The sequence below is a fragment of the Macrobrachium rosenbergii genome, chromosome 14, assembly GCF_040412425.1.
Source record: "Macrobrachium rosenbergii isolate ZJJX-2024 chromosome 14, ASM4041242v1, whole genome shotgun sequence".
NCBI classification, from domain to species: domain Eukaryota; kingdom Metazoa; phylum Arthropoda; class Malacostraca; order Decapoda; family Palaemonidae; genus Macrobrachium; species Macrobrachium rosenbergii.
The window spans coordinates 8,475,679-8,502,802 of record NC_089754.1 but is presented as its reverse complement, the minus strand read 5'-3'; the positions used below and the strand labels follow the sequence as shown (position 1 = coordinate 8,502,802).

General features: G+C 41.4%; 1 protein-coding gene across 3 annotated transcripts in view; it reads left to right on the top strand.

The window, feature by feature from the left end:
- Positions 1–27,124, top strand: part of LOC136845710 (RAB11-binding protein RELCH homolog) — a 155,663-nt gene that overhangs the window by 30,540 nt on the left and 97,999 nt on the right. For all 3 annotated transcript variants that reach the window (XM_067115883.1, XM_067115884.1, XM_067115885.1), the window contains exons 2-5: positions 355–516; positions 12,453–12,628; positions 13,866–14,080; positions 15,125–15,790. In XM_067115883.1, the coding sequence (XP_066971984.1) occupies positions 355–516; positions 12,453–12,628; positions 13,866–14,080; positions 15,125–15,790 (1,219 nt within the window). The remainder of the gene's footprint in view (positions 1–354; positions 517–12,452; positions 12,629–13,865; positions 14,081–15,124; positions 15,791–27,124) is intronic.

Genomic DNA, 27,124 nt, shown 5'->3' with positions numbered 1-27,124 from the left:
GTGTGTAATGAGCATAGGAAAACTCAAGGCTCATTTTGACTAATGAAGAATCGTCTCTTGGCTAACACCTCACTAGAAGAGGATGTATAGCATAAGGAAGTGTATTTATGAAATAAGTCATAGAAACTGTATTTTCTGTATTTCAAATAACTTTATGGCAGGCTCTCCATTTTTTTTATTAAATCTGAATTGCAAGATGCTACTCTAATGAACAGTACTAAAAAGTTGTGTTAGCTACTCTACTTACATTTTGGGGATTTATATTGCCAGCTGTGGTTTTCTGTGACAAAGTGAATTTAGAAATGGAATGATACAATCAGTAGAACTCAGTTCATTTTATATTTTCTTTTCAAGCACGATCATCCAGCCAGACTACCCTGGATTCATTGGACTGGGGTCACCTTAGTGAAGATGGTGAAAGGGCTGTGGATGAACGAGTTGCTGTCTTGGAATTTGAACTTCGAAAAGCACGGGAGACAATTCAGGGTTTAAGAGCAAACTTAACGCAGGCCACAGGTAACTGGTGTTATGTTCATTATTAATTTTTATTGCTGTAACAATACATATACAGTATGTGAGTATTTGTATAGTATAAATATTTTTATATTAATTTATGATATAGTTGAAGCTGTAAGATGTAGAGGGACAGAATAACTGTTGGTGGTGTTCATTATTCTACAATAACTTTTTTAGTACTCAACGATGCATTCTTTTAAATGATGGATTACATTTCCATATAATTATCTAATTTAAGACCTAACATTATTTGTCTTTTTTATGACTGAGTTTATTGCTTATCTGTGATGGTTTTAATGTTCTCTGAATTATCGTGACTTTTGAAGTGTCATAGCGCAGGAGATTCATAACATGCATGAAGGATATGTTTTTTGATGTTGTGAAAAGTGAGCTTGTCCTAAGCACCCAAAATAACTATATGGCATATATTGAACTAGGTGATGTAAGCCCTCATACCTTTAAGCATTACAGTGTACATCAGGGGTCTCCAAACTATGGCAGCAGGGCCACAGCTGGTCCGCCATATGATTTAATGCTGTCCACAGCTAATATTCAAGAGCCATATAAATCCCAGATGTACCAGCCGCAGCCAGTAACTTAAAGTTCAAGTTTGGTGGCAGTCAGTTGTCTCCCATCCCCCTGGTGATGATATTGTCCTTGGAATTATCATTTTCATATTTAAGTTGCTCAGTTTCTCAAACTTTTGCTGTTACCCCAAATGTCCTTAGTAAGTACAAAAATGATGTCATTTTTGCACTTACTACGTACAAAAAAAAGTGCAAATAAAGTAGTTTAAGAAATGAAATGGCATCATTTCATTTCTTAAACTACTTTATGTTCAAGTGCACATGAAATTGTCTTAGCCAAATTTCTAAAATGAGTTATTAAAAATTAAGGTGTTTTCACATTGACTCAAAAATGAACTAGTTTAAGAAATGAAATGACATCATTTTCGTAATTATTTAGGACATTTGGGGTAATTCCGAACTTTAAGAAAAGTGGTGAATGCCAGGTCTCCTAATAAATACTAAATTTTTTTAGTCATGGGAGGAAGAAAGAAAAGTGGACAATGAGTGTCAAAGTACTTTTTTGGGAAAGCAAATGATAAAGCCTTATGCCTCATGTAAAGACATTGTTGCTGTTCTGAAGAAATATAGTATACATTAACATTATGAGACTAAAAATGGCTCAAGTTATTCTCACTTCACAGGAAAGCAGCTTTCAGAAAACTTTGAGTCACTTCAGTGTGGTTTTATTCTCAGCAAGCTGTTTTATACATGGAAAAATACTGAAAATGAAGCTCTTAACTGGGGCCAGTTACAAAGTTGCTTATGTGCTGGCTAAAAAAGGAAAACCTTTCACCAATGGATATATCATAAAAAAGTGTATGGTGAAAGTATGGTGAAAGTAGCAGGAGAGTTATGTCCAGATAAAGCAAACCTCTTCAACATGGTAAGTCTTGTACCAAACACTGTTGCTCATAGAACTGAAGATTAGGAAGCAACATGGTTCAGTAAATTGTGTGCAAAGCAAAAAGATTTTGCCTATTCTTCCATGGTGTTGACATGAATTTAATGTCACCTAAGAATTAGCATCAGTTCATAGCATGCACACCACAGCTGGAGAGGACATTTTCAATGAAGTGCAAAAAACTAACAGAATATATCCTAGAATGGAAACAGCTGTAATAGGTGACAATTGATGGAGGAGAGAGTATGTGTGGGGTAAAGAAAGGTTTGGTTTGGCAATTCACAATGGTTTGTGAGGTTGGGGAATTCTCAAGCCTATGTTTCTCCATTGCCATCAACAAGCTTTTTGCTTAGAATATCTTGATATGTCTTGTGTCATGACACCTGTTGTTTCTGTGGTTAATTTGATTCAGTCTCATGCACTCAGTCCTCGCCAGTTCCGTGATTTCTTGTAAGAAATTGATTCTGGGAATTGATTCTGGGTTTGTTGACTAACCTTACTATACAGCAGTTTGATGGCTTGGTTGTGGGTGGTGCTGCAGCAGTTCTTTCAGCTCAGGAAATTTGTCTGTTTCTCACAGAGAGAAATAGACCATAACCCTTGTTATCAGATAGTGAGTGGCTGTGGAAATTGGCCTTTTGTGCAGATGTGACTGGCTGTATGAAACAACTAAATTTGAAGTTGCAAGACAAAGAAAATATGATTTGTGGCTTATTTGCCCATGTCAAGACTTTTGTAGCAAAACTTACCTTCCTTGAAAGCTAGGTAAAAGTTCAAAGTTTTGCTTATTTTCCATGTTGTTTCCATTTTTCATGAAGAAAGTGAAGTTGAATATCCCTCCTCATTTGCAACTGAAATAATTGTGGACTTGAAAAAAAATTTCAAGAGTGATTTTCTGACTTTGATGCTAAAATAGGTTTTGATGTAGGAAAAACCTATTTTTGGTAGCCACTATTCGTCCTCAAAGGAGTTACATTCTCGTGGTCCCTCCAGGGCTCCATAAGACAGACCGACCAAAGAATTCTGGCATAGGTGGTGTCAGCCAGAATAGTGCTTGTTGGCACAGTGATGGAATATAAAGGACTCAGGACAGGAGGGCTCTATCTCTTGTCCACAGCGACTGCCTTGATTTGCCCTTCATCCTACTCGCACAGATGTGAGAACAGTGCGTATGTTGGCTGTCTTTCTCAATACACTCTGGTCTGTTTCAGAGTTCACATGTCCCCAGTGTTTGCTCCAAAAATTGAACTTTTGCCTAGTATAATTGTCTTTTCTCTGCATCAGCCTAGAGAGGTTGAGGCACCAGCTTAGGGAGGTTGTGAAGCCAGCTTAGGGAGGTTGTGAAGCCAGCTTTAAGTGTTTTTGGTGCCAGCGGGAGTTAGCGAGGATGAGTATTAGTTTTTAACTTGCACAATCAAACCTATTTCTAATGCTGCAGGATAATGTTCTCATGCTTATACTAATTCAGTTTGGAAGAAGTGAGAACACTTATGCTCCTATCTGTAGTAAAGGCTGATGCTGCACAGTTTAAGGCAATAACAGAGGATATATTGGTACAAGTCTTATTTTATACCTTTTGGGGATTAGTTCAGCCCTCAGTTTCTGGTAGATGGCCAATTGCAGGTCTCTTGGCATGCTTGGAGAGACTTAAGAGCAGAACCTCAAGTGTTGGAGGCAATGAAGGAGAGTTATGATTCCTTTTAGGTTACTCATCACTGGTTTAGTCTCCTATAGTTGTTCCTTTGTCTTCTCCAGCAGAAATCTCTAATTCTTTACTAGGAAGTTGTATATTAGAGAGAATGAAATGGAACTGACAGTAATTCACGGTGATTTTACCTCTGACTTTTTCCCAGCTCCATAGGCAACTGGATATTGGTGCCCAGTGTTGGATGCATTGAGACTGAATAACTTTACGTGACTGTCCCCATGCTTTTTGGCTTTTCCAGCATGGTTTTAGTGACTTTCCAAAAGAACGATCAGATGTTTTGGTGGAAGTGCAGAAGACATTTTCCTCATATAGTACATCCTCTGCCATGCAAGTTCCTGCGAGGTGTACAGTATTTACAGAGAAGGTATTGCTGTTCAAGGCGCTTTGTTTGGGCTCTGTACAGTGCCTCTATAAGTATTCACATGGAATGTGTTGTCCGTAGGCGGATAGTGTCGACTTTTAGGAGCAAGAATTCTTCTCTAATGAGTCAACTGGATCAAGTTGACCAACTCTGTCGACAGTATTCCATAGGTCAAGGATATGTTGCTTCACCCAGCTCAGTCTCTTTGCATTTTGATGATTTTCATTTGATTTCCTTAAACACTCCTCATTCGTATATGGTGCTGTGGGGATGATACTTGCAGTTTGCAAGCTTGTCTGTCAGAAGATGAATTAGGCATTTGCTTTTTGAAGAATTTTAGTCCTTAAGGAAGCTTCCTAATTGGTAAGGGCTTTCTTTATTAGGAAACATGAACCCACTGGAGAATTTGTCAGAATAATCAGGCTCAGTTACAATACAGTCTCAGCATAAGAGATTACAACTTACAGCTAACATCCATTAAACTTGTAAGTAATCCTGGACCATCATTGTTGCCAGGTTCTGTAGGAGGGATGCTGAAACTAAGACAACCATTTCATACCTAAACCTATGCCCAGGTTTTGTTTTTACCCTCTGTTGTGTAACACAAAACAAAGAATTTGGACAGGTGTTGTTACACTTACATACACCCTAGAATAGTCAACACTACACCTGGTAAAGCTTACAAGATGTCAGGGCAGTGGAAAGAACATTGAAGATGCCTAGCAGGTTTATCCCTGGTCAGAAACTAAGTCATAGTGGAAAGATTGCTTCTTTAAGTGAAATGAACAACATGATATTCGTTTGATAGCTTATTCTGCGGAAGGACAATGTTTTTTCTGATTGAGGATTCAGGAAGAACAAAACTACCTACAGAGTGGCCATTACATCTGCAAGTTCTACAGTTGCTGTGGGATTAAAGTGCTCAAATGTGGACTTATAGTTCTACAGTTGCTGTGGGATTAGAGTGCTCAAATGTGGATTTACTAGCATGCAGATTAACAGGGACGACCAGTTGATTACTACTCCTTTGAGGGCCCTCAGGCTTGAGCAGTGGATGCATTTCTTGAAGTTTTGGCTGATTCAGATTCATAGGCCTTTCCCCTCTATCTACTCTAAGGAAATATTGAGCAAATTTCAAGTTTGAGAATTACTCAGTGTCTTCTGTAGAGCCCTAGTAGCCTCAGAGCAAATGAATTTTGGATATTCTAGCTCTCTCAGTAGATGTCTCTCTTAGTCTTTCATTAAGGGGAACCAACTCAAATTACAGAATTCCATGCATTTCCATTAACTTCTGTATCTCACACTTAACTGCTTGGAGCTGCTTGACTGTCTCCTACCAATAAAGGGATTTTCAAAGGTATCATGGGTTCTATCCTTAAGCGGAAAACAACCGTGGCCTTGTGTCAGAAGCAGCAGCTTGTGTATTGCTCAGGATGCTGTTTTAGAGGAACTTTCAGCACCTGTAACCTTGTAGACATCAGTTTCTCTTCTTTCTTGGATATTGTATGAGTTTTTCGCAGTCTACTTTCAAGGTTATCGTTCCATGCTTTCCTTGGTATTGTGTCACCTGCTGTTAGATCTGGCTGACTATCAGCTCCTTAAGGTGTTGAGATCAGTTGAGACTGAAGCCTTACAACTCCATATCAGTCTCTCTTTGAAATTTAGACGCAGGTCTAAATTTTATCTGCAGGCTCTTTTGAGTCTGGAATGAGTTCTATTGGATTGTTTACTATGAAACTCTCTTTTACTTTGCACTATTGGCAGTTAAAAGAGCAAATTTATTGCAAGCACTCTCTTTAAGGTTGTTGTGAAGGGAATGCTGTTTTATCTTTTTACCTTATAGCAGAGAGTGATGTTAAGGCTAAGTTTTTCCAAGAACTGTAAGAATTCCAATTTAACTTCTTTGGTGGGGAAGAAGAGGAAACACTTCTCTCTCATGTTGGGGCAATTAAAACTTAAATAGATAGGTTAAGCCTGGAAGAGGGAGTTAACCTTTTGTTTTATGATTTTGGAAACCTAGAGCATCTCGGTCAAAGGTTAAGCCTGGAGGATGCAAAGTTAACCTTTTGTTTTGTGAGCTTAGAAAACCTAGATGTCTTTGGGAGAGGCAAAGTTAACCTTTTGTTTTGTGGTTTTAGAAAACCTAGCTGTCTTTGTCAGTGGTTAAGCCTGGAGGAGGCAAAGTTAACCTTTTGTTTTAAGGTTTTTAGAAACCTAGAACATCTTTGTCAAAGAACACGAGGTTCTCTGTGATGTATTTGATTGGGCTAGTGCATGGGAACTAGCTGCACACCTTTTACCTTTATTGAAGGTAAACATTAGTACTGTAATGTGAGAGCTGTTGTAACTTCATTTAGTTTTATGACAATTTGTTGCTTGAGGATGGGATTAATGTGGTGATGTAGAAGTGCAATTTGGTTTTGGCCACTCACTACCGTGAGTATGTAGAATTGTGTTTGAAAACAATAAAGCCATTAGTCCCCTACTAGTAGCAGGTAAAGTCTTTTCCTGAACCAAAGAAAGAGCAGTCTTTTGGGCTCTTTGTTGTAAATCCCGGGTTTAAATATTTTGGGAAGCATGATGGTTCATATATTGTATAGGAGCATACCATTATATCATAAAGGTTTGTGTTTTTAGTGACTGTCATTTTATAGGGCTTTTGGACCCAGTCACAAGGGTCCCCTCATGCTGCTTCTGTTTCATTCTTGCTGAATTGAAGCGGTTTTCTCCGCAAGTCTGTCTTCACTGCACACATATGAGAGCCTTGCTTCCTGAATGGAATCCAACTTCTGGCATCAGTAAGATCCAAAAAGGATTTGAGATCATGTAAGAATGTTTTGGGTTTCATGCAAGAAACTTCTAGCTAAATTGGCTGAGCAGATTTTGTCTAGCTGCACTACCCACCATCCTCTTCTCAATGTGGGAATCAGCTGTCTTTAACAATAGGTAAGATTCATCCCAAATAATATAAATTTTCATAATGAAATCTATTATTTGGATACTTAACCTAATGTTAAAGAAGACCCCACCCAGCCTCCCCACAACTTAGTAGGTTGTCAAGGAGAATTCTGATGAGCTTAAACATTCAAAACACACCTGGTGGAGAACAGGCGTACTGGACAGTCATCTGGGCAGCAATTCGATCTTTTTTTTTACTAGACAGTCATCCAGGCAGCCATTCAATCTTTTGTTTGAATGCCGACTTGCTTATTGGCGGTTAGATATAAGCTATCTTTAACAGTAGGTGAGTACAGTCACCGAAAATTGAAATCAGACCCACTTGGCAACTGGTAGCATAAACATGACTATCATCAAGGAAATAAATAAAACAAACATATTAGAGAATAGTAGCACTTATTTTAATATTTAGTCATATTCCCCTTGGCTTTAAGAACAAGTTTGAGTCATTTAGGCACACTGTCGGCCAGTTTCTGTAAGTATTTCAAAGACATTTCATTCTCCCAGATTGTGGTGATTTCTTGTTGCAGGCACATGAGGGATGATGTGTTTCACGACTGAAGCTTCTTTTTCATGATATTCCACCCATTTTCGATTGGGTTGAGGTCAGGACTGTTACCAGGCCACTGTAAGACCTTAATATTGTGATCAGTGAGCCACTTGGTAACTTTCTTGGCCTTAAGACATGGAGCACCATCGTGCATGAAGAAAGTGCAGCCGTGAGTCTTATATGAAGGCAGGAGGTGATCTTCAAGAACTTGAATGTAGCAGTCATAATTCATTGTAACAATTTTTTGTGAGGAAGTGCAATCCTCCACGACCTCTTAAACCACTGAAACATCCCCAAATCATGACAGACTCGGGTTGCTTGACGGTGGCAACTGTGTAGGCAGGGTCGAATCTGCAGACCGAAGATGGCCGTCTTACTGTGGTAGAACGGCCCTGAATACACTGGAATGTTGATTCATCTGACCACATGACCTTCCTCCTGTCATCAGCTGTCCAGTGGATGTATTTCTTGGTGAAATTCAGTTGAGCTTTCTTCATATGATCTGTCAGAAGAGGTTTGCGTGCAGCACGGCGGGTGAGCAGCTGGAGGTCCTTCTGGAGACCGTGTTGGACGCAGCTGATTGATACATCTTTTAACAGGGTTGGGTGACTTGTTTTTAGCTAAGAAGCTGTAAGACGAGGTTTTTACGTAGTTCTCTCACAAGAAGATGATCAGTGGCCTTGGAAGTCTTCCGTGGGCGTCCAGGATAAGGTTTTCTTGGGGGAGCAACGTTGGGTGGTAGGTCATGAGCGGCAGCCAGCAGCAACATTATGGTTGACCTTGCTCGGCCAGTACGTCTACAGATTTCTTTAATAGACACTTTCTTGCTTCCAGGCTAATATGCGAGCCTTCTCCTCCTTAGTCATGTGTGCACGACCCATATTTAGGGAATATATAAAGAATTGAAAGGCAAGAAGTGCTCCAGTCCAAATACTGGGATCTTGGGGGCAGAGCAAACCAAACCAACAACCTCTCCACTTGCTGTCTGGGTCGGCACTGAGTCCTGGTTACACACACTTCCCACGCACACTTGCCTAGGAGAGTTGCCAGATATCATCAGCCAACTCTAGCTGAAACCATAGAGTGGGAAACGCAAATAGATTTCGGACGTCTACACAGTGGATTCTTATGGGTTAGGTCTGATTTCTATTTGTGGTGACTGTACCTAAATAATAAATTTTATTATGAAAATTTATATTTTTCCAGAAACCTGCCCCCTTTTAAAAATGGGCCGTAGAGAAGACAGCTTTATTTGCCGCCACCACTTCAGTGTCCCAGAGAAGCATTCCTCCAAACGAAGGGTGATCCTTGGTCTGTCAAATTTGAACAAACACATTGCTTGCATAAATTTTTATATATACCTTACCTATTTTATGGGATTAAGGAATGAAGGATTTTAACTGGTGGTCTACCTTGATGGTTGGCTGATCTGGGGAGCCACCAGAGAAGAGTGCTGACGAAACCTGACAGTGGTAGTCGACTGACTCCAGTCAAAGGGTTTCTTAATGGGAACAAGTCCCACCTTACAACCAGTAGACTTTTTCTAAGCCTGGAACTTTGTTGGGCTACTCTTTGCAGCTAGCTGTCTCTTCCCAAAGCACTCAAACCAGAATAAGGAAGGACCTAGAAGATTCCCTGCACAGCCCAGGTTTTCAAGACAACAATTGGAACGAAGCCTGTGCCTGTTACAGTTTGGGTTTGTGGTAGATCTAATCCTGAGATTGTGACTGTAGGATTTAACAGGGTTTGGTCTCACATGCCAGAAAAAGGCTTTGTGATTGTCTTCATCTGAGATTGGGAAGATACTCTGTCCGTGGACCTGGAAGGGGTCTCTGACAAACAGGCCAACCTGACTGCAGCAGTTGTACAAGTGATAATACCTGTACATATGTATGCCTCCTTGACAGGTTTGGGAGGCCATTGGGTGGATTGCCAGTTAGGGGGAAGATGATCACTTGTTCTAAGGGAATGCCATACCAGCTTCTTTGGGCTGTTGATTGTGTTTCCATCTCAGAAAATTGAAACCTCTGAAAGTGACCTACATTTTGTTGGTCCTAGACAACATGACTGCAGTGTCTTATATCAAGAGGTTAGGTTTTGATGAGCTCCTCTCAAGTCAGTAATTGCTAGCATGCTTCCACAATCCAGAAGTGGACTGGTTTGCCACATGTGAGAACCATCAACTTCCAGTGTATATGTCTCTGAACCTGGACATTCAGGCAGTAGCGAGAGATGCATTCCTTTAAGACTGGAACAAATTGAGGATGATATACCTTTTTCCTTCATTGTCCCAGATTTCGAAAGCTTTGAACAATCTACTAGCTTTTAGCAGAACTGCTTGCCAAGTAGCCTTGAATTAGCCAAGACAGTCACTGGTTCCTTATTTCTTCAACAGCAAGGGAGAGAATAGATTCCATTGCCATCCGTTGTTCTATCCCAAACAGGAGGAGGAGAAGTTGCTATACATCCTCCCTTCTGAGCCATGACCTTCACGTGGAATTTTAAATCTAGTCTGTTATGAAGATTATTTGCCTAACATTGCCTGGTACCTAGTGCAAAAACTACGGACTTCATCTATCCAACATACCAGTCCATATGGAAAATGTGGTTAGGTTACCCCCACCTGAGAGCCAAGTTGAAATCTGTTAAAAGTTGTACGTTTTATTATTTTTTTAGGTCAACCACCTTGCTATATCAACAATCATGCTATACAAGGCAGCATTGGCAGAACCCTTGCCTTATGGATTGGAGTTTATTCTAATATAGAAATTAATTCCATTCTCCAGTCTTTTACAATGCAAACGTCAGCTCCAAGGTTTCCCATTACCTGGTCCCTGAATAAGGTTCTTGGACTCCTGTCATCCCCTCTGTTCATGTGCCCACTACAACTACAACTCACATGCTGCAAAAGGCAGTCTTCTTGATTGCTTTGGCATCAGGAGCTCAAATTAGCTTACTGGGCTCTCTTGGACTAGGACAACATTTCACCACTCATACACCTAGTTGTCATTTACTGTTGTCTCCTGGCCTGTCTTTCCTGGCCAAGAATGAGGACCTTTGTAAAGGAAAATCCCCTTTTCTAATAAAGGAACTCAGTATTTCGTATAAAATATTATACGAGGTTCAAGCACTTAAGGTTTACTTAGATGTCATGGCAAACATCCCAGATGGTCATGTTTTTCCTGCCTTAGCACAAATAAAGCACTCTCTCTGCAGTACCTGAGCTGAGAATCTTTTTAGTGATCCTCATTAAAAGGGCAGACCCTCACTCCTTTCCAAAGTCACAAACTTTCTTTGGAAATGTTTCCTTCGAAGAAGTCTCCGAGTGTACGGAGTGGTTATTAAAGACAGTATTCCTGAACTGGTGAAGGCGCAATAATCCTACAGCTAGACCCGACATAATTAGGTAAGTCACTGTTGAACCACTGTGGATAAAACAATTATAGGGTTGTGTGTCTCCTGTTCTTTATTGCCAGACCCAACTGGTATCTGGAACAAAGAAAACAGTTGATAACTTGTGACTTTACCTCGATTAAAAAAAATCCTGAAACACGATTGCCATGAGAGTGCATGTGTGCTTATGTATATGTACAAATGTGAATCACGTTAGTATGCATGTGCTTGCCTTTCTCTTTCTGTCTTGGGGTTATTCTTTATAAAAAAGATTTTGAGAAAGAGAGAAAGAGAGAGAGAGAATGAATATATTTCAATGTTAAAATTCTTTATTTTTACATACTGTATACTGCACAGTTTGGTTTGTGTTCTGTGTTCAGTATTGTAAAGTGTATTATGTGTTGTATATAAGCATGTATAGTACTGTGTAATGATAACAAATTTAAAAAGTTACAAAATACCTGTTTTATATTCTGGTGTCTGGCAGGGTGTTGGATGTATTATTGCAGATAATCAAATGAATGCTCGTACCAAAATTATAAGTGAAAATACGAGATATGAATTACTTATAACTGAACCATCATTTGTAAAGAGTCATGAAATAATGGCTGAGGCAGAAGGGAAGCTGAAGGTAACCATTACTGTGACGAGGGAAAAGACAAGCACAATTACTCAGTAAGCAGATCACCCTAATAAGGATTGGGCAAAGGTTAAAAGGATATTCTGCAATGCCCATTACGCCCAGCATAGAGAGCCCTGAACTAGAATTTCAAATTGAAAAAAATGACTATAACTTAGAAATACCTGAAAAGTACCAAAAATCACTGAACTGCAGTGGCATTGAAAACCATAAAAGAATAATATTCTTTGTAACTTGGAGGTTGTGTGTTGGTTGCTGGCTGAAAAGTTAAAAGAAGTACCTGGTAAATAATTCATCAAACTGAAGCTTATAAAAGTGAACAGCAATTAATACAGGGGAAACAGGAATGAATGGCACAGTACAAAAGCAGCCAAAACACTGTGTTGGTTGTGGGAAGCCCAGGCACCATGTTCATAGGCTGTGAGGCACAGAGATAATTGAGTAGTGATGCCTTGGAGCGTGATTGAGTCAGCTAGCGTATCTGCTGCAGGGTTTGTTTTTTCAAATATTTTAGAGTTGGTGTACCTGGATGTATTCCACACAAAATAAGGCTATGATGAGTTAAAATAATAAATTTTAAGATATTCAGGGTGTTCAACCAAATTAGTTTTAGTATATTGTTTTAGTGAATAGTTTTGTGGCATTGCTCAGCTCAGTATGAAAACTGCACTTTGAAGTTTCAACATATTTAGGGATGTTTTGATGGATGGAGCTTAATATAAAGAATTCTAGGTAAGTGCCATCTTGAGGTAACAGTTATTTTTAAAGATGCAGTAGATGTATTTTGTTCAGTTTTTCATATTGTTTATTATTAATGCTTTTAAGTTTAACAGCTTTTGCTTTTGTGTGTTGACAGAAGCAAAACCAATATCATCTGAAAAGGAAGAAGCTGATGAAAAGGTTTTTGTGGCTGCTCTGTCATCTATCCGACCTCATGAAAAGAGAACGCTCAACTTTCTTATAAATGAATATTTGGTTACCAATTCTTACAAGTTGACAGCAATTACATTTGCTGATGAAAATGATGATCAGGTAAGATTACTTTCTTATAAATGAATATTTGGTTACCAATTCTTACAAGTTGACAGCAATTACATTTGCTGATGAAAATGATGATCAGGTAAGATTACTAAGTGACTACTCTTTTGTGCTGATAAATGTGAAATTGTTTTTGGGTAACTTGTATCAAGTCATCTTTGTAGCTTAGGCAGTACAGTACCAAGTACTTAGGCCAAAGTTGTTGTAAATTTATGTGGGAATTATATTAATGTTACTTTAATTTTTTTCTTAAGTATTCACTTGATAACGTGCACCTTATCCACTGTAATAGGTGTGTGAATATGTATTACCTTGGTGGAAATTATTTCATCTTTGCTATTATTACTTGAAACCATCTTAATATATTTATGCATTGAGAACCACAAAGTATTTAAAATTTTTTTTTGCAATGTACTTTGATGTATGTATAGGATGATTGCAAGGAATTATTATTTGTCATTTTGTGTACAGAGTATACCACTAACTGAAAATAAAGTCCTGGAGATAATTTCCTGTCGAATTACCATGATATCAATGCATTACTTCATATGGCAATAGATATTAGTCATCTGTTTTCTATTGTTCTGTTTTTGTTAGGGAATGATAAAAACTGCTGTTTTGAGCACACTATTCACTGCTTCATTGTAAGGCTTGTTCATGACTATATCAAGATAATTTAAAAAGAATTTGGTTTATGTTACCCAGCAGTTGTGTAGTTAGCATTCTTAGACTAGCTGTTGGAGTTTTAACATGAATTTTTGTATTTTTATATTATACAGTACCATGAATTGATGGCATCTTTTGTTGTCAGGGAATTTCAGTGCAAAGCATTGAAAATCTGCTTTGGAAAAAATGTCTTTATACAGTTGCTTGCAGTTGCTATGAAAATAATTGTTAACCTTCATTATCCTTTATCAACAAATGGAATTGGGAGCTATCATAAATTCCAGTTCATTCAGTCCAAGGGAAACCACTAGAAATGGGACTAATGGTTGGTTTGATTTCAATGATTCGTATAGATAAACATACTGTGATAAAGACAAGTGCTTTAAGAATAGGCAACCACATCTTTGATAGATTATGTTGAAATATTTCTGTGGATTTTTGGCAGTATCAAGATGAAAATGTTGAATGTTGAGCATAATCTTGCGTTAGGGAATTTTTGCTATTTTATTTTATAAGAGGGAAACAAGTGATTAGATAGCATTTAATGATTTCACTTTATGTTCAGGATTTTGAACATTGGGATGATGTTGGATTAAACATCAGCCGTCCCCCAAACCTTGTTCAGATGTTGAGAGAATGTGGACACAACATAGCTCAGCATACATCATGTGCTTGTCAGACTGATGATGTCAGATCCCAGGAAGAAGAAAATGAACTTAACCTTCAGTTACTGGAAAAAGAATTAGAAGAATTAAAACAAGCTTATGCAGCTCAGGAAAGGTATAGTACTATACTTGATTCATATTAATACTATTTTTTGCCTTCCTTACTCTCAGTATTGTTTATCCTTCTTTCAGATATATGCTGGTCTTTGTGGTCTGATTAGCATTGGTGGGATGCCTTTGCTAGGGAATTTTTAACCCATTCACCCAAAACACATTGAATTGTAGTTGTCTATTTATATTACTGTACTGTTTTTTTTTTGTTTAGAAATTATGAAAAATTGGATCAAATTTTCAGTATTTTTTATCTCAGGAGAAACTCTTTTGGTTATCATATTTTTTGGATACTTTTTATCCTTTAAATTTTTTAATGTTTTTAGCTTTTGTGATACTTGGAATAACACAGTTTAGACAAACTTTTATTGTATTATACACTGTGATTATGGATATAATTCATGAGCCAGAACCTAAATTTGCCGTTGTAGTAATATTATTTCTATAAAATTAGGTTTTTTAATGATCATGAATTATGAGGACAAAATAATTAAGAGAAATGGACATGTTAATGATTTTAGACAAACATAAAAACTAAGTGGCAAATGCCGCAAGGGTTACAAGTACCAGAAGTGGACAGTCTGATATTTAATGCGCTGATAAGTATGGTATATAATACACTGATAGTCTGATGTAGATAACCAAATTATAAAGTCATACAAGAAAGGTGCATTTAAACATAAAAGGACTCATTTCATATGTTAGAGCAGTATTATTTTAGGCTCTTTACTGGTTTTAGCATATGATATGTGTAGTTTTTTCTTGAATGAGGTACAGACAGTCCCCAGCTATTGGCGGGGGTTCCGTTCCGACAGCGTGACGATAAGTGAAAATCGCCGATAACCGAAAATCGGTGATTTTCGGTGCTTTTTCAGTGATTTTCCTTGTTAGACAAGCCCCGAAAAACCGGATCGCTGATAACCAAGCCCGTCTATATCTGGGGACTGCCTGTAATTCATTTAAATACTTTGTGATATGATACTTTATTGTGTATAGAAAAGTATATATTATTTTTATATAAAAATTATGAGGATTTTGATCCCCACAGAGAACTGAAGAAACTGAAGAGGAAATCATCAACCCCCAGGGTAACTCCTCTACAGTCTCCACAGAAGCAGATCGAAAATGCTAGATATAGTGATGAAAAATTAAACCCAGTAATTATTGATGGTGTTGGTCGAGAATCTCCTGAGGGAACATCTGATAATGAGGAAACATCAGGTGGTGGTGGTTTTGTGATGGTGGCAGCATCATCAGCTTCCATACCATCAACAAGAGGAAGTTTGTCACAAGTGACAGAGTTGGCAGACATAAGGAACATTGAATCTACACAAGATGAATCTCATAGTGACATATTAGAATCTGAAGTAGCCCCTCTAAGTAGGTATGGAGATCCTGCAGATTCCATTGAGGACCTGATACAAACAAGTACTGAGAATACACAGGATGATATAAATGAAAGACTGTGTGAGGCAATTGACAGTAAAGATACTTCTGAGAAGGAAGCTGAGAATTCCCAAAGTGAAAGCTTACAAGAAACCCTCTCAGTGACTGATATGATACCTCCTGCTGATGAAGGACAAGAAATATCACCAAAAGAAGATTACTATGTTTCTCAGACCCCAGACCTCCAGGAAATAGAAAAGAGCACAGATGAATATCTTGCCCAGTTGAGATTAGAAGCAAAGAAATTGCTGAGAGTGTCTACAAAGAGGTAGGATATCTTCCGAACGTTGCTACATTTTTAGCTATGTTTGCAGACTTTTAATTATGGACAGAAATTATAAGACATTTAAATTTCTTTAGTGGAATTTTGCCAGCCTTCCTTTTATTTTGTAGATTCAGACAATACCTATGATAGCACTTCAGCATTCTCATATTGTATATTTACAAAGAGTATTATTTATCATGCCTTTAATCTCTTAAGAAAGACAAAATTTAAAAGAATCAGAAAATTTATGTACCTATGCTTGTTTGTTTTGCTTGGATTTGCTGTGATATTTCCCAAAGCTAAGTAATGTGCTAGGATAATTTACAAGCTTGGTGACTTTTTATGGATGTCTTATGTGACAGTTATGGGAGGGAAACCTGTTAGAATTGATTGTGAAAAGTAGTAGTTATTACCTGATATTTGAGACATCCCTTGGAAGTTGAAACCAGTCTATTTCCATTTTGCCACTTCAGAAAGTATTTTCAGTATGGCCATCTGTAGTGGAATTTTCATTCAGTAATATATATGTGGCATAAGATGTATATACCCCAATTTCTTGAAGATATTTTGAAAAAATTAAAATACCCCACGTATCCCCCGATATTCAGTCCTTTCTGTAAGTCTGCAGCTGAAAACCCTTAGAGGGCTCCAAAGGTTATCAGCCTACTAAAGGTTATTTTGAAGCATCTTACCATATTCAAATGTTCTGCCACTCAAAATATTGATTTTTTGGAATAATAGCACTGGTTTCCTAATGTTGTGACTGTTGTCATATTCTCTTGGTCAGTATTCATAAATAATATTGTAGTTATAATTATTGCTCGTAAGATATTAAATAAATTGTATTTTTAGCATATTAATTAAGGGTAATATTACAGCAATATTTTTTTTATATGTGGTATGGCACATGGCCAGTTTATTGCTACAATGTAAGAAGTGTGCTATTTCATACAGAAATACAAATCATCTTTTTTTATGAGTATCGCTTCACATGCCTGGAAATGGTCGTTGAAGCTTAATAACAGGGTGGTTAATTGTTGGTAGGTGGCTGAGCGTTGTTGATCACCCAGTCATCTGACATAAGGTTTTGCTCAAGTATTTTGTCGATGAATGTGGACTGTGAAGTGATGTGATGTTGCTAAAGAGAACTTACGTGAATAACATAGATGTGAAGGACATGAGGATATGCGTGGCTGCTTCATGTCCTCAATTAGTGTTGATCCTCAGCAGTTTAGTTCATTTTCTTGGGGAAAGAATCACAGCCTCCATGTTCCAGCAAGGAGGGTGTTTGCTGTTCTTTACAGTGTAGGAAGGCCAGAAGAATTCACAGCATTTAATACTGCCAAACCTTTTTGATTCTTTCTTATCAGACTATCCTTATCCTTCCCTTGGCCTTCCTAATCATTCTCCTGTGGCTTGGTCCAAGTGGGATATGTATAGAGAGGTAGTGGTCCAAACAAGCACTTCTGATAGTGATAATTTGTTCATATTTGCTGAGCTCTTCTCAGGTGAGGCCTTAGTGCATGCTCATGGTAAATCTCCTTCTACTCTTGCTTCATTCACATTTCAGGAATCACAGATACTTTGGAGTACTCAAAAAAGATGTAACCTTCAGTAGGCTTCCTTGGAGACTTTTACTTTGGTATGTTTATGGCTGACTTAGTTTTGTTTAGGGGGTTTGTTGTTCTTAACATTGTTCCTGATATTCCCATTGAGCCTCTCAATTGGGCTTGGTGATGTTGGTCCTTGCATTATTAAGGAACTTGACCAAAGTATCACCTAAGCATTCCCTGTCATGAAAGGGATGGTCAGAAAAATTGATAAGGACATGACAATACTAGCATTCCATATCACCATCATTCATAATCATGATGATGATGATTATTCTGGATTGTTGGACATACTCAGTTTTGTCATCTTTCATGTCCCCTCGGACTTTCCTGAACTGTTGTTGGAAGTCCGCAACCTAGAACCATGGACAATTGAAAGTAGCCTCCTCTTCAGTGTATAGTTTACACCAACTTACCTTCAAGGTAAGAGCAAAGGTATTATTCCAAGCAAGGGCTCAGTTGTATTTCAAAAGAGTCTGCAGAGTCTTTAACCCATAAGCTCCTCCTCATTCTTGAGCACCACCATCACTTCATCCAGAAATTTCGTTGGAATGTTTCTTCATTGTCACAGTATTACCCTAGTTCATTGGTTGAAGGATAGAGATAATATGGCCATTCTCTGCAACCAGCTCTTTCTTGACAGGATGCACAAGATTGTTATTTGCACTTGGCTTGGATGTTGCTTTCTGTTTAAGCTTCATACCTGAAAAAAAAAAGTTATGTAAGTTAGAAACTGTTGTTGCTTTGACATGGATGGCTGTTACTCGCCAGCCTTGGCCAAGCAACGGAATGCTACAGAATGGCTGACAGTAATACAAAAAACTGAGAGGACAATGAAAAGAAGAAGATTACTAACCTTCGGTACTCCTTTTAGTCAAGTTACTGCAAGGTGTAATTATACTCAGTTAACAATTAATTACATTTACTCAACAATTAATAACAATAGTTTACAAATTAATACTTGGGGCACACATGAATAATAATAAATATGCTGCAATTATAAAGGTTCGGCAAAGCTGTAAAGGGTGAAATTCCTTGTCGCACACGGATGGGTCCACGCGACAAATGCAAGAGTGAGCTGAGATTTTCCTGGGTCACTCACAATAAAGGCATCCCTCTGGAAGAGAGAGGTGTTGAATTAACTATGGGATTGGTGAGAATTGAAGCCCTAATACCATGCAACTGAAATGATAAGGATTAACTACTATCAATGTGCCCATGAGTGGCACAGCCAATCTAAACTCACTTTTATCGCACTGTTCACAAATTGGAATTAGACTAGCATGCAAATGAGGGGTGGTAAGTTGAGAAAAGGATTGACTAGGGCGAACAAAAGGAGGGTTTACTGATGAATGGAGAGAGAGAAATACACATAGTGAATCACAGGAGATACAGTACTTGGAGGGGTTCATTAAAAGTTGAGAAATATATCAGTTTGAGGAAAAACAGGCCGCCAAAATAATCGAGTCTTAGGCTTACTGTAGGAGTCCAAAACAACGATCCAGTATGTGGATATCCTGAACTGAGGTCCCTCACACATGGAGCATGGGTTGGTGGACCTGTGGAGTGGTCGAGTGAGAACAAAGGACGTCTGCTGGCTACCAGAGCCAAAAACTTGTGAGAAACCCGGGCGCACACGGCTGAGCTTGGGAGGCCGGAGTGCCTCAGGGTCCAGTATGGCTGCCGCTTCAGGTAGCTACTTCCATTCTTTGCAGCAGCTCTCTCGTGGCAACCTGGAGCATGAAACATTTGGATAGCAGAGGAGGAAGGATACAGGAAGGACAAAATGAGAGAAATATACTATGTGGGCAGCCATTTGCACTTCGTTTGGATGGGGGTAGCCATTTTGTGAGCGATGGTTAACCCTGCACATAAAAATGGCATTATACTTTTCCATCAGTGTCACAAACTCCTGAAAAAAAAATTATGACCATTGTCAGTGTCCTAACTGGTATACATGGTGAAAGAAAAATCCTGTCCTCAGTTACCTGACATTGTGGTGCCTCTTGTATTCTGAATAGGAATTGCCATAACCCACTTAGAGTAATGAGCAACCTTTCTTTCTTTCTTTCTGTCTTTAAAGCTTCAACAGGCTAGAAACCCAAGAGGGGGTCCAAAGAAACATCAGCCTGAAAAGAGAGAGAGAGGTTATAGGAACATGATAAACAATTATGAGGGAATAAAAAATGAAACATATACATACTTTTGAGTTTTAGAAGGGTTAAGCTTCATGCTCCAAGGCCTACTCCACTTATAGATATGGGCCAGATTTTTATCCAAGGATTCTGCAACCACAGACCAGAGATAGAATAACAGCTAGAAGAGTAGCCTCATTGGCACATGCAATCAGTTTGTTATCCAGACCTTTCCACATGTCTTTATTATAGATAATAAATAGCAAAGGTCAAAGAACACTACCTTGAGGAACTCTTGACATGACATTACTAAAGCTACTATACTGGCCATCAACATAGACCCTTTGGGTTCTGCCAAAAAGGGATTTTGACAGAGGAAAAATCTATTTCTGAGGAAGGTCCCGTGTCACCCGGTGAAATTCCATTACAGCACGAATTTCTAGGTATAACAATGCTAGATATACCAGAGAAAAAGAGCTTTCAGGAAAGCTGGGGTTACTACCCCCAGTCGAGCGTCTTCTAGGAAGACGTCGGTATAAGGAAGGGTGAGTGAAATACCACTACCACGGAAATATACTCGAAAGATCTCTCCTTATCAAAACCCCCGGAAAAGAGCGGTGAGCCGTTACAGCTCCTACACTCAACACCCGCCAGGACGGCGACACCAGCGCCACCTACTTCACTCCATGCTAGCACCAACCCCAGACTTGGCATGTGCAAGTAGGGGGGGGAAGTACTAGATGAGCTAGGGAGGGTCACCGGGTGACACGGGACCTTCCTCAGAAATAGATTTTTCCTCTGTCAAAATCCCTTTTCTGAGTCCAGTCCCGTGTCAGCCGGTGAAATAGTGATAGAGAATCATGCCAAGACTGCAACTACAAGGAAAAAAGGGGGTAATCTGAAGAAAATGCAAAATTTTAACGAAAATAATTTTAATCAAGTAATCTCTTTCATGTAGCAAGAATACTAAAACTAAGGTATATTAAATCTAAGGCACATCAAAAAACTTAATACTATAAAACAAGGGGAGGTCCCTGGTATGACGGGAAAAAACCTCAAAACTCTTAAAATTACTTAAAGGTAGGTGAAATACGAAATGTGCACAGGACAAGTAAACACAACCTTAATACTATACACGTAAACTTAGGCTAAACACGTAAGAGACAAGACTAATGAAAATTAATATATACATATATCTGGGGTACGTGGAGCCAAATAAAAACCGTCCAGTACCCCGTAAGAGAAAACAATTATGGCATGTCAGATTACACTTTTCCATCAGTAGATACAAGATACATCAATATGAGGGGCCAGGCAGTGAGGCATAAACAACCAGGAGAATAAGCAGAGAAGTAAATGAGGCAGGCGGGCGGGGGGGAAAAGGAAAGGATAAGGAAATGATTATTTAAGGTGGGGAGATGACACTTCCCACTGCTATTGTAGAATATTTCAGGGCTTCGAGCGATTTTAAATAGTGGCGTTTAAACACTAGAGGTGATTTCCAACCCGTATATTTAGATAACTCTGAAAAGTCCATATTATGAAAGTAATTAATAGAAGTAGCAACTGCTCGAATATCATGAACTTTAGGAACTGAATCTGGGTTGGCCTGTTTAATGAAATACAGGATTTGTTGCCTTATAGCGTTCAGAGAAAGAGTACCACCTTTCTCCCTGATAAAAAGAGGACCCGACTTACTCTGTGGAGTTCTTAAAAGGTAAGATTTAAGTGTATAAACTGGACATAAAGATTGGTCTTGAGGAAGGGGCACCACCTTCCAAGGAGACCACCTGTCCTGTGGGTCTTCGTTCTTAGCTAAAAATCTAGGGTCAGGGGAAAGGAGGACCTCTCCAGATGGGAGGAAGTTAACAAAACTATCACCTCTAGTGAGAGCCGACAGCTCTGAGATTCTAGCACCTGAAGCCAAGCTAATAAAAATAATGTCTTCCTTAACAGATCCTGATAAGAGCAATGAAAGTTATCCAACTCTGATGCTAACTTAAGGACGTCATTGAGAAACCACGTAACCGAATGTGGACGTGATACTGGTCTCAGACAGCGCATGCTCTGGGGATGGATGAAAAATAGGAATCTGTAAGGTCGATTTTAAAGCCGTAAAGAAATACTTTCTTCAATGCCGACTTGACTGTGGTAATAGTGGCGGAGCCAGGCCTTTCTCAAACAGTGACCTAAAGAAGGAAACTCCTAAATTAGTCGTCATGATTTTGGCTTCAGATGCTTTCAGGAAGGAGGCTAATTTTTGACTGCTGAGTCATACTGTCTAAGAGTAGAATCTCTTTTATCTGATCCTAAAAACAGAGTGTTGACAGGGTCATTGTTCGCTCCTTTTGGGCTGCAGAATTTTATAAAGTCCATAAAACTAGGGCATTCTGAATCCTTGAGGAAGCTGACACAGTCTTGGTTTGTACTGTCTGGGTCAGAATGGGCTTGGGAATCAAGAGACTCCTTAATCCCAGTTCCTGAAGGAGAGGGAACCAATTGCTCTTCGGCCAGTAGGGGGCTACTAGGGCTGGTTGACCCTTGAATGTCCTGAGTTTGTGTAATACTTTCAGCAGTAAATTTATTGGAGGGAACAGATAAATCTTCTCCCAATTGTTCCAATCTACTGTCATTGCGTCTGTGGCGAACGCCTGAGGGTCCAGGTTGGGGGCCACGTAACAGGGGAGCTTGAAGTTGCTCTCCGTTGCAAACAGATCCACTTGGAGACCCGGAACCTGGCGGCAAATCCATTTGAAAGATTCCACATCCAGGGACCACTCCGTCTCCAACGGGGTAGTCCTGGACAGGGAATCCGCCACCACGTTCCGTACTCCCGCTAGATGGGTGGCTGACAGGTGCCAGCCGTGCTTGTTCGCCAGGGAGAAGATAGCAACCATTACTTGGTTTACTCGACCTGATTTGGAGCCGCCCTGTTGATGCAATGAACTACCACTGCGCTGTCTAACACCAGCCTGATATGAACCGGTTGGGGCGGATTTTCTTCAGAGTTAGAAAGACCGCCATACCTTCCAGGGTATTTATATGGAACTGCTGAAACATTGTGGACCACGTTCCTTGTACTTTCTTTTTTGGTGAATATCCCCCCCAGCCGCTTAGAGAAGCGTCTGTGTGGATAACCAGTGCCGGAGGGGGAAATTGAAGCGGAACTGTTTTGGACAGGCCTCTGACTGTGGTCCAAGGCCGCAGTCTTGTTTTTAAGATTCGAGGGATAGAGGAGACCTTGTCTCTGAGCTTGACATTTGCTCGACTCCGCCACACTCTGTTTATGTCTTTTAATTTGGCTTTCAAGAGCAGGTCTGTTACTGAGGCAAATTGAAGAGACCCAAGGACTCTTTCTTGGGATCGGCGGGATGCCGATGGATTTTTGAGGAATCTCTTGGTGAGAGATGCTATCTCTTTCCTCTTGGGAGGCGGGAGAGATAACGTGTGGGAGGACAGATCCCACTGGAGACCCAGCCACTGAAACCGGGACTCCGGAGTCAGGCGGGACTTCTCTCTGTTCAGCTGAAAACCTAGCGACTCCAGGAAATTGATGACTATGGACGTGGCCTTCTGGCACTCCGGAACAGTTGGTGCCCAAATTATCCAATCGTCTAGGTACGCTGCTAGGGATATTCCTTGGGACCGGAGTTGTTGTACTACCGTGTCTGCCAGCTTGGTGAATACCCTGGGTGCAATGTTCAGACCGAAGGGCATGACCCTGAAGGAGTAGGCTTGATTCCCGAGTCTGAAACCGAGGAACTGAGAGAAGTTCGCGCAATCGGACGTGATAATAAGCGTCTGAAAGATCGATAGAGGTGGTGACGGCCCCACGCGGAAGTAGAGTCCGTACCTGAGCTACCGTAAGCATGCGAAACTTGTCGCATTTTATGTAGAGATTTAGATGCGACAGATCCAGGATCACTCTTTGCTGATCGGGGTCTTTTTTGGGAACAGTAAATAACCTGCCTTGAAACTTTAGGTGCCTTTGCTTTCTTTATTGCTCGTTTGTTGAGCAATTCTGTTACGTAATCCTGTAGGATTGATGTGGGTGGCTGGTAAAACCTGGTTAGAGGAGGAGGGTTCTTGATCCAGCTCCACCCTAGTCCCTTGGACACAATGCTGTGTGCCCAAGGGCTGAAGGTCCATTGGTCCCTGAACCAATACAGGCGACCGCCTACCTGCGTTCTCTCAGTGGGAGGGAGCGGGTTTATTCCCCCTACCACGTCCAGGCCTTCCCTTGGGGTGGTGTTGGGCCTTCCTCTATGGGGGGCTTTGCCTCTTCCTCCCCTTGCAACCCTATTGAGGCCGTGAAAGAACCCACGGCCCTCATATGTGGGGTTGTATGCTGGTGAGGTCACATAAGAGGGCGCTGCTGGTTGGACCAACACGTATTGTTGGGGGTGAGCCTTGGAAGTAGACGGCTGGGCTACTGCCGAGACCAGGACGGCTTGGACTACTGCCTGATGGGGCCTCTTATGCCTCCTGAAGCGTTTGCCTCCTCTCGTCTGGGGGCCGGACGATTCTGGGGTCTTGCGCTTATAAGCGGAAATGCCCCAGCGAGAGCGCAGACTCTGATTGGCCCGTGTAGCCTCAGTCATGACGCTTGTAACCTCGTCTTCCGGGAAGAGGTTAGGTCCCCAGATCGAGCTTTTAACGAGCTTGTTAGGCTCGTGGCGGATGGTAGCATCGGCAAAGATGAACCTCCTGCATTCCAGTCTGGCCGTAATGAACTCATACAAGTCCGACTGGAAGCTCGCCAGGAAGGACTTAGCCAGAACCTGGAAAAAAGGTTCGTCTGAGCAGGAGACGGCAGTAGCTTCTGTAAGGCAGCCGGAGCTCAAGGACCGGGCTAACTTAGTCCGGGCCTCAAACTCCGCCTTCAATAAGGATTCCGGCAATTTAGGGAGCTGCTCACTAAATTGCGTGGAAGCGCAGAGGGGGTCCAGCTTCCCGACCGTGAAAGTGGACGGGCGCCCACCCAGAACTCATTACTTCCTGGGAATACCAGGAAGTAGGGTCTGTTTCCTTAATTGTGGTAAGGGATTACCATCAAAGCATGCTCGGGCCGTAGCCAGAGCAACTTTGTCCAAGCAGGGGGTGGGAAGGTCTTCTCCCAGGGCTTAACATCGTAAAATTGCCCTTGAAAGGGGTCAATTTCGTGTTCTCTGCCTGCCACTCCGTCAGAGTGCGCAGGAGAGCCGACTGAGCTTGGTCCCTAGGGACGATGACAGTCTCCCTAGGAACCTTGTCTGACCGAATCCAAGCTTCTTCTGTGAGCCTCACGAAGCCTGGATAAGGGGGCAAGAGATCGGGGGGGAAGAACTCCAATTCCTCCAACCGTCTCGTGCCCAGACCCTCAACTGTAAGTTTGCCATCGTGTTGGATGGCCCGGAGTGCGAAGCGCCAAGGGTTACCGACATCGAACGCGGGAGGTCCGCAGTGTCGGGATAGCATACTGTGGTTCTGCCGGAGGTGGGCGAGCCATACCTGCCAGTATGTTATCATAACTGGCAAACTTATCAGTGATTTTTTAAACCTAGAGTCTAGGTCCTCCGTAAACTTTTTGTAAAGTTCAGTGGCAAGGGCCTGTGCATCAAAGAAGGCTGGCGAGGAGGGCTTGGTTTTGCAGCCCTCTTACTCGCGCCTTTGCCGGAGGAACTAGATTTGCTCCCGGAGGCTACCGGTCCTGAAACCTTAGCCTTCGACGGGGAAGGGCGATGCCTTCTTGGAAGTCGAGGACTTGTAGCCCTTCGCCTTCCATGAAGTCTTCAACTTCAACTTGGGGATAGCAGACGGAGCTCTATCACCCAAGGAGGAAGACTTCACAAAACCTGCAAATGAAGATACTGATGAAGCAGGGGAGTCAAACAGAGGGGGGCCCGCCCCAACATCCTCACTTACCTCACCACTTACCACCTGGTCCGGCTCCGTATTCATTGGTTCCAGGTTGAGATCCAAGGCGGCTACATCCTCCGAGACTTCGGCATACAGGATATCCACTTGGGGTGGCTGGGTCGCATCCCGGATTTGCTGGATGATTGGGGTGGCAAGATCTTCAGGCACTGCGGCCGCCACCCGTGCGCCGGGGTAAAGCAAGTCCCTCAACCTGGCGTCGAGGACGTAGGGCTTCCCCGACGGAACATTCCTGCCGAACCCAGCCACCCAGGCCCGGAGGGGTTCCAAGGCAGACTTCTTGGAAGCTTCGTCCGCCTGTAAGGAAACCAGCAATTAGATAGGAACGAAAAAGCCAGACCGGGAACCTTTAAACAATATGCAATATGAGGAGCATGAACCGGGGGAAAAAAGGCTGTCACTTACCGACTCATCCTGGATGGTTGAGCAGAGAGCAAAGCAAACCTCACAACCATCGGGGTGCCAAACAACCAGGTCATCAAGTCGGACCGCACAACCAGCGTGGGTCCGGCATACTATGTGCCCGTGGGTTGTTGAAGGAGGCGGTACACCCGGCTCCTCACAGCGAACAGTCTGTAAAAATAAAAGTACATGAACCTCACACTCTAAGCAATCTAAAGCTGGCAAGGCCGGAAACTCAGCTACCACCGAATACTCCGGCGGAGAAGAACTCCTTATGATAAACTGGGCCAATAAGCTCTAAATGCACAGAGTGGAAGGTAAGGTTTTCAGACCCGGAGGACTCCGGGAATGAAGGAACGAGAAACCAGGAACTAACCATAAGGGCTGCCAGAAAAAATAACGGCGGAGCCCCCGGGTGTAGGACCGGACTCACGTCTATATAAGATAAATTAAAAACAAAAATAAAAATAAAAATAATAATAATACTAACAATAATAATAATAATAACAAGTGATGGTAAATACTCCGGAGACTGGAGGGGTCCGTTCCCTTACATGATGAAAAAAGTTCCCACCCTTACCTCCTTCCCGGAGAAACAAGACGGGTAAAGTGCTCGTATGTTCGTAACATAAGACAGAGCAATTACATTTCACCCTATCAACGTAATCCGGACGGGAGACGAGAGGTATGGGACAGTGATTCGAACACGTTCGAGTAAACAAACCACCAACCCCACCACAGCGATGCAAGGGGGACGGTATGGGAGGGAGCGAATCCCTCAACCAATAGGAGGAGTCCCTGAACTCGGAGAAAACGCCATCTAGCGTCACCCGCCGCAGTAGTCGCAAGGCTGGGGGGGTAGGGTGGAGTAGGGGGAGAAGTAGGCTACCCGGAAGGAACAGGAGACAGGGAGAAACATGTCACCCGCTCAACTGCATCCTTCCCTCCCAAATGAACTTGGAAGGGTAGCCCACTCCAGGAAGCTACCAACCCGAAGCCCAACTCCTTCCTAGGCGAAGCCTAAAATGGGCCTAACCTAGTATAGGTTAGGAAAGAGGAAGGAGTGCAAAAGGGAGGAGGAAGTAACAGGGAGAGAAATTTTGTGCCGAGAGCCAACCGGGATCGAGAAGGGCAAGTAAGAAGGCGACTAGCCTAGAGGAAACACACCCAAAGAACTCGATTCCCCAAATGGAGGAAGAGAACTAAGGGGCTCACTCTACCCACAAAAAACGATCCCGGAGGAAACAGCAACCAAAACTCCCTCAACCTGATCT